General features: G+C 51.7%; 1 protein-coding gene across 1 annotated transcript; it reads left to right on the top strand.

The window, feature by feature from the left end:
* The first annotated feature begins 2,057 nt into the window (after window positions 1-2,057).
* On the top strand, window positions 2,058-3,002 carry LOC104281948 (heparan sulfate glucosamine 3-O-sulfotransferase 3B1). Its single transcript, XM_009880013.1, has one exon. It carries the CDS (start codon window positions 2,062-2,064, stop codon window positions 2,671-2,673), a length of 612 nt encoding a protein of 203 aa, XP_009878315.1. The 5' UTR covers window positions 2,058-2,061; the 3' UTR covers window positions 2,674-3,002.
* The last annotated feature ends 5,314 nt before the right edge of the window (window positions 3,003-8,316 follow it).

Here is an 8,316-nt window from a genome sequence, read left to right as displayed (position 1 = left end):
TAAAAGGAGACACCAATTAATGAATAGACTGTTGAAATCCACATCAGCCCACAATAGATTTAAGAGTTGCTCTCCAAGTGTTATTGACTGGCTCTGTTCTGAGACGGCATTATGGGTTTGCGGAGGTGGCCAAAAAGGTGAAGGATGAGTCAGAGTTTTATTTTGGTTGCTGGTTTTTGGCACACGTTGGCTCCTGACTTCCAGAAGCTCTCATGTCCCGGGTGTCTGGTAGACCAGCATGATTTTTATCTACCTGTGAAACTCCACTTGTATGGCCTTGAAATCACAGTCCGAGGGGTTGCCATCACCCTTGGGCGTGGGTGGAGGTTTCCACAAGCTGATATCCCCTTCCTCCACAGTCTGGCTCGTCCATCGCCACTTCTCGCACTGACCCGTGTAGATCCGGTATGGTGACCATCTCCCACCACGGGTGCGTGGAGTGGGGGCTTTATGGGCAGCTCACCTGCGGTATGGAGGTGTAGTCATCGGGTGCCCCTGGCCAGTAAACACATTGCACAGAGTTAATGCCAGAAGCTGAAGAAGTAAAATACCAGGTACAGGGTGAGCAAAACAGTAGTTGCATAATTAGCTACTGACCAACTTTCACAGGCACGTGGGGATTTTTGGTTCAGTCAGACCTCTCATTCTTGGTTCTCCTCTTGTTTATCATCGTCATTGCTATTACCATCAGAAGAGATGGGTCAGGTTTTTTTCCTTGGCTTCTGAATCGGGGCAGCCACTGACCTTAGCACAAATTATCAGTGGCTTTTTTTAATTGCGAGAGCCCATGGTGCTCTTTGCTGTAGAAGCGTAAAAGCAGTAAGGGGGGATGTGGCCGTCGGGGAACAAATAGCCTCTGTGTGCCGTGTCCTATGTCTGAGGGAAACGCTGTCTGAGGCTTGCAAGTCCCCCCACGGCTGGTTATTTCTCTGTGCTGGGGGGATGCTTTGAAAACTTAATCAAGGTTTATAGCTTTAATTTTGTGGCTGACTCCCCTCTTGGTTATTTTTTTTTTTTTAACTGTCTCACGACCCAGAGCAAATGGGTCCCGTTGGGTTATAGAGGGAAAGAATTGGCAAATGGTCTAAAATATTTAGGCTTGCCGAGTGAACGATAGGAAAAAATGACTCTTCGGGCTTCGTGATGCTTCCATCGTTTCTGCAAGCTCTCTAATTTTTCCCCACATGGCTAATTAGAAATACCCACGGAATAAGGTGGAATTGCTGAAGGCTGTAGGTTTCAAGGCTGGTTTGTGAGGGTACGTCCTACCCACGAGCTGAGGTTGTGTCCTCCACGGTCGTACCCCGTCTCCTGCCCTGCTGTAGCCTGTGTGGCAGTGGAGGGGAGAGGTTGTCCTCGCTGGGTGCTGGAGTGGGATGTGCTGAAGATGCCACCAGCAGCTCTTGATGCTCCTTCTGGTGCTATTAGGGAACAAATCTGCCCAGTGGTAGGGAATAATAAAGCAATGGGTGAAGGTGGGTGCAAGAGGACCCCTGTGGCTGGGTGAGCTCCTGCTGTTGACAAGCCAGGGACAAGTTGCACCCTCTTGCCTGGATTGGGAGTAGCGTTGCATTTGGGATGCTAAGGGAAAGCAAGGTGGATGTACTCCGGTGAGCCCCTGCTTTTCCGCTACATCGTTTCTCTCATTCCCATGGGGAAAACAAGCCCTGGGCTGGGGCTGAGGGCTCTGTGGTGTTGACCTGAGCCAGGAGAGCCACCTGGTGCAGCTCAGGACTCATCCTGACCGGTCTGGAGCTGGTGTGGTACATTCAGCCACACTCCAGGTGCTAAGTGCAGCCCAGCTAATCCACTCATGGATAACTGGGAGATTACTCAGATGGATTTCTAATACAGTGGCCTTTAATAATAATCCCCCTCTAATCCCTAAATCAATGGAAAATGGATTTATCCGTACAAACTAAATGGCCTGTGTAGGCATTTTAGGAAGAAGAATTCTTGTGTGTCTATGTGTGAACGTATATATGTATATATGTGCAAATGCATTGGTCCTGTTACCTGCCGTTCTGACCCAAGTCTGTGTGTTTTGCCGGCAGGGACCTCATGCCCCGGACCCTGGAGGGGCAGATCACCATGGAGAAGACCCCCAGCTACTTCGTCACCAAGGAGGCCCCCGCCCGCATCTCCTCCATGTCCAAGGGCACAAAGCTCATCGTGGTGGTGCGGGACCCCGTGACCAGAGCCATCTCGGACTACACCCAGACGCTCTCCAAGAAGCCCGATATCCCCACCTTTGAGAGCCTGACCTTCAAAAACAGGACTACGGGCCTGATCGACACCTCGTGGAGCGCCATCCAGATTGGCATCTACGCCAAGCACCTGGAGAACTGGCTCCTCTACTTCCCCATCGGGCAGATCCTCTTCGTCAGCGGGGAGAGGCTGATCAGCGACCCCGCGGGGGAGCTGGGCAGGGTCCAGGACTTTCTGGGCCTCAAGAGGATCATCACCGATAAACACTTCTACTTCAACAAAACCAAGGGGTTCCCGTGCCTGAAGAAGGCGGAAGGCAGCAGCAAACCCCACTGCCTGGGGAAGACGAAAGGCAGGACCCACCCCGACATAGACCAGGAGGTGGTGCAGAGACTGCGGGACTTCTACCGGCCCTTCAACATGAAGTTCTACCAGATGACGGGGCAGGACTTCGGCTGGGACTGAGGCTGGCGTGGGAAAGTCCCCTGTAATTACTTGCCCAACACGGTTTGCGTATATAAAGAGATATATATGTATGTAAAATGTACAGAAATCTATTTTATAATAATTTATTTTTAATTCCTAAGCAATTAATTCACTAAGCTGCCTAACCGCACTGGCTAGAACGGTAGCCCGTAACCTGTTTAACATTCCACGGTGTTTAATTCTAATATGTTTCTTCTTTTCCTTTTTTATTTTTTTTTTTCCCCCCTCCTTCTATTTTCTCCTCTTATCAGTTTTCTTTGTAACAGACGGTGCTTCCATTTTTCCTAAACAAAATTTGTATTTAAAAAAAAAAAAAATCAAAAAGACATTTAAAGTTTGGGCATTCTTCATTACGGGAAAGAATCTTCCATGCTGAGGCCATTATCCATCAGAAAAGCTCCATCTGCGAATAATTATTTCTGACAAATGATATTAAGCTTCGTTAGAGAGGTAGTGGGGATGTGAGAGAAGACAGAGAGAGCTCAAGCTGTAAATAAATTTCTCCACTGTATTTCATTTAAAATCACCCCAGCAGGAAGTCATAAAGAATTTTTTTTAAGGGTAGTATTTTCAAATGCTCTGCAGGCTGTGCAGCCTAATATCCATCACCTTCAGTATATGTTCGGGGAACCCCAAGCCATGCAGCTCCTGCGCTGCAGCCCGGGACTCTGCTGGGAGGGCGATGTGCTCGAGCAGAGACGCCGCAGAGCCCTTTGCATGGGCAGCGCCGTCTCGTCGCTTCTCCTTCTCGCCTTTCATTGAGGAGGCTCTTCCCCACCATCCCTCTATGCGTTTGAAATCCGTCCTGCGGGACAAATGTAAAAATACACGTAGCGGTGTGTGACATGCTCGGTGCTGCTCCGAATGGCTCGCAAGAAGCGTGGTGTGGGGTGGCCCGTGCACACCGGGCGCCGCTGGGCCATGGCGGTGCGGGGAACGGCCTCCACCCACCAGTCGCCGGCAGAGGTGCGGAGCCATGTGAAGACCCCGCGTCGCCGCTTGGAGCCGTTCCCAGCACGGAGGGTGTCCCAGGACACGGCGCCGGCAGCGCTACCTCCAGCCCTGCGGCCATCGGTGCCTGAGACTGGGGAATGTCAGCCTTGGCACTCTTGACTCCCAGTACTTCTTGGTCCAACACCTTACCCGTGGTGTCCCCCAAGGAGCAGCGTTGGCCTAGCGCCTGGGAGAAGTGCTGCTTTGCCCTTGGGGATGACTGTAGAAAAGCAGAGGGCTGCACTTGGGTTGGGGCATTGCTGGCAGCCCGGGCACGGCCAGGTGCCACCCCGGTGGCCCCGGCCAGCACAGTGGGGGCAACCAGGTAGGACAGGAGGCTCTGAGCTCTTATCCATCAACCCAGGTACGATAACCTGGAGATCCTTCCCCTCAGATGGAACCAAAGGCTTTGGGGCGTTAGGACAGGTTGTTGGGGCTCTCCCGAGAGCTCTGCTTTGTGTGCTCAGGAGGTTTTGGTAAATACCGCGTGTGTCTGATGCCTTATCATTACCATCGGAGGTTTTGCTAGCTCAGCTGGAACGTTTTTGGAGCGAGGTGATGGCAGAAGTGATTTGCTCCTTGAATTTTTAACAGAAGTGGGGCCCTCTTGTCTTTGGGCAACAAGAAAGCCCACGCACCTCACCTGCAAGGACCGAGACGATGCGCTGTCCTGAGAGATGCCGTGCCGCACCGAGCGTGGAGCACGCTACATAAACCTCACACCGTTACCGCCTGAGCGCCTGTGTAAAGCGGGCAGCGCCAGTAAAACTCGGAACAGCAAATGCGGAGCAAAGGTGGAGCATACGCGAGTTGAATTAGCACTGGTTTCCTACGCGGCGCCTATATAAACGCGTGCTCTGCGCCTCTCCCCAGTCACCCATCGCAAACCACCCGTGAGCGCCACACTGGGGAGCCGTGCCCAGCTGCGGTGGGGTGCATTCGACGGCGTTTCCCAGATGTTTCTTTTCCTTTCGCAGCCTCCTTGCCCTTGCCTGCCCCTTGCAGCTCTCCGCTGTGGCTGTTTGGTGATGAAAAGGCTCTTGGGAGCCCGGACTGCTCGCCCTGGGTCTTGATCGGGTCCTGCTCGGGTGGGGACAGCGAAGAGCGAACCCACCTCTGGGTCCGCTGGAGGGGTTTGCAGGTAAAGCACTGCCCTCCACCGCTTGCTTTGAACCTAAGGGCTCTTGGCTCGGCTCAGCGGTGTCACATCTCCAAAGGGATGTGGGGACTCCTCAGTGCCAGCGAGGCATGTGCGGGTTCATACGTGGGGTGCAGTGCACCAGGGTGTCCTCGAGGAAAGGGAGATGCTGAGCGTAACGTCAGGACCGAGCTGCCTAACCAACCTGCTGGGAGCAGGGTGCAAGCCCCCTCCGTGGGGTTTGCCTCCCAGCGCATCTTCCTACAAAAAGGGGAAGAGGGGCAAATCCTCTCCTCTTCGCCCCCCAGCCATTTCTGGCAGGGCAGTGATGCTTCGCCCCGATGCGGTCCCATGTCCGGCGGTCGCAGGCGCGAGCGTGGGACCTGCTGGGCTGCGCAGACCGCATGGACAACCCCCGTCCTGCGAAACGCGGCTGCCAACTCCAGCGGCGGTCGGATCTATGCACGTTTGGGGTCCTCAGGTTTAGCTCCAGCCGGGTGCCCGGCTTCGTTCCCCGCTGCCGGGGCGGGGGATGAACGCCTGAACCTGCTGCTCTGCGTGCCTGAGGGGAAGGGGCTGCGGGGAGTGAGAGGTGGGGGGAGAAAAAGATACTTCCTGATGGCGAAGAGTGATTTTTTGATGGGCTTCCTACTACCGCTGGCTTACGCAACGTATGGAAAGAAGCTCGTCCTCTCCGCTCAGCCGCTGGGCACACTCCCGGGCGGTTTCGCTGGCTGAGCCCTTCCCCGAGAGCCTGCGGGATGCGCCCTGGCGCGGCTCCTTTTCCCTGCGCTTCCCTCCGGAGCACCCGCGCCCGCCCGCCTCTGAGCGCTGGAAGATGCTGCTGCATCCCCTACGTCTTCCTTCTTCCATTCTTGGAAACAACTTTGTAATACCCCAATGGCTTCCTCAGCTATACAGCGGAGCGCGGGCTTAATTTGTGTAATCGAGCCCTGCTGCAAAACGCTCTCATGAAGCAGCCTTGTTGGAGAGCGGAAATGCCGAGAGTGAATAATCACTCCTCTAACCTTAAGCAAATTGTTCTCCCTGGCTCAGTATCCTTCGTAATGAAGTCTGCACTAGACTTCTAATGTAAAGGCCTTACCTAACAAATAAGACAACGAAGGTGAATTCCCCGTGGTGTGGTTGCTAATACCGGAATCAGTGCTGTTGTCATCATTTTTTAAAAAAATACCTTTTGGGGGTTTTTTGAAGTTAAGCTTGGAGGTGTGATTAGAAGTTTTTTGGGTTGTTTGTTTGTTTGGTTTTTTCCACATTGTAACGTTAATTTATAGCTGAGTTTCCTTCAGTTCTGCGTTCAGAAGTGCAGTCCAGGTATTAGTGATGTGTCATCTGTAACATGGTACTGTCGAGTTGCTAATTTGTAAAAAAAGGAACAAACCATAAAGAAAAAAAAAAAACCCACAAAAAAGAAAACCTGGAAAAAAAAAGTAAATTGAGTATTTTTGTGGTATGTACAACACAAATTAATTTTACACAGAGAAAGATGTTTCTAGGCAAATGAAATGCTGATAATTCATACTATTTGTATGAACAAATAAAAGCTATATTTTACCAAGCGATGGACACGGTTGTATTCATTCCAGGCTGCGGAGGTGGAGGTGGCCTCCCCACGTGGGTTTGGTGGTGCTGCCCCCCGACACTTGCACGCCCACCCAGAGATGTCCTTGCAGTTGTGCTGGCCCTGTGGCAAAGCACGTGCTGGAGGCAGCAGGATTTATCCCCATCCTTGAGCTCCCGTCCAGCGCAGGGCTGTCCCTGGGAGCTGTGGGCTTCGCTGGGTGGTGAACGCGTCCGTGTTTTGCCCGGTTGGGTTCTGCGGGGGCTGATTTGTCCCGTCAAACACACCTTCATCCAACACCATTTCAGGGAAGGAGACCTGAGGGATTGCCCACAGTCCTGCTGCAAAAACTGGATGGCCTCGGTGGTTGGTGAAACCATCCTTCTGCGTGAGGGATGCTGGGGGGCAAATTCAGTCCTTTCCAGTGCCAAGTTTCTCTTCCAAAGCATTGCAGTTACGGTAGTGGTGCTGGTCCAAACCTCTGGGGCCAGTGGTTGCTATTGCTGCCCTACACACTCAGGGCTTTAAGATATAAAAATTTGTTATCATTAAATTCAGAAGAGTCCCAGGCCAGCACTATACAAAGCAGTGCCTAAAGAACGTTACAGATTTATGTAATGCTGCAATTGCCACTTAACTAAACTGAATTAAAATAATTTAATTTTTCTTAGCAAGTCTTGCATCCGGTGCAGAGTAATTGATGGGAGTCTTTCAGATAGATTGACCATTTTTCAGACACCTTCTAGAAAAGGAGTCAAAAGTAAGTGCAAGATTTAATATAGCGATTTAGGAAGAGTTCAACTGGGAAACCTTCAGCACGTCAAGATTGTAATTAGCTGCTCCCAAACTCTGGCAATGCTTAAACTCTATAGGTACCTCATTATTAATATGTATACACGTAGATTTGGCTTTAAAATTCCCAGGTACCTTTTGAGCAGCACAGCTGGATGTGCTGTGAGCTCTCCTCAGCTGGATGGAGTTGAGCAAGTTGTTACCTCATTCTCACCTCCCCTTGATTGCATTCAAAGCCAGGTGCTCCTCCACTAATGCCCCCGCAGATGTCAATCCTGTAGGTAGCCCAGGTCTGGGCTCAACCTGGTTTTGCAGCAACTCATAAGGTGCTGTCCCTCGTTCCTGTATTTTATAAGAGCTCTTCAGTTCTGGGGTGGAAAGGGTGTGAGTGCTTTTCCTTCCCAGGGGCACTGGTGCTGCAGAGGAAAGGGAAGGTAAGCCCTTATGGGGTTCAGCATCTGCACTGTCCTCTGCATCTCCCTGTAGGCACCTGGGCTTGGGGATACCCGGGATCCTTTCCCCAGTTTGGGCTGGGCTCCACTGTCAGGTGCTGTTTTGGCAAGAGCATTTAGAAGATGAGGCTAAGGGTGTCTGTATGGTTTATGGGATCACATTCTGAATACAGAGAAGTTTTTGCTCTGAAGAAGATGAGCTGAAGGGTCTTCTAGTAGCTCTGGGGACACAAGTTAAAGGAGGAAGCTCTTGAAGAAGGAAAATGGCTTGATGAAGAGGTAGAGCCATTGAAAGGTTGTTGATAAAGATGGTGAAAACTAAGGTGGATGTATCTATAGCTCATCACCTATCTTCCCTCAGTTGGTGGAAGGAAGGTGATGAGCTGTTGCTTTAATCTACAAATTCAACCAGATCTCCCAGTTGTGCAAACGAATGTGGCGTTTCTAGTGAAGGTGCCTGGGCGCTGGTGCTGACATCCCAGAAGGGGGGTCACACTGCAAAGATGCAGGTGCCAGGGATGGGAAAGAACTGAGATGGTAGGAACTCACCTGGAAGGGAAAGGGCTGGTGCTGTGGGCACCCGGAGGGTGTGGAGACCTCTCTGAGGAGAGGGAGGGAAGGTTAAAAGGAGGGAGGAAAGAGCTGGGGTAGTCTGTAGGCACTAG

The sequence above is a fragment of the Charadrius vociferus genome, unplaced genomic scaffold (assembly GCF_000708025.1).
Source record: "Charadrius vociferus isolate BGI_N301 unplaced genomic scaffold, ASM70802v2 scaffold532, whole genome shotgun sequence".
Classification (NCBI taxonomy): Eukaryota; Metazoa; Chordata; class Aves; order Charadriiformes; family Charadriidae; genus Charadrius; species Charadrius vociferus.
This window is presented reverse-complemented; position numbering and strand designations above follow the sequence as displayed.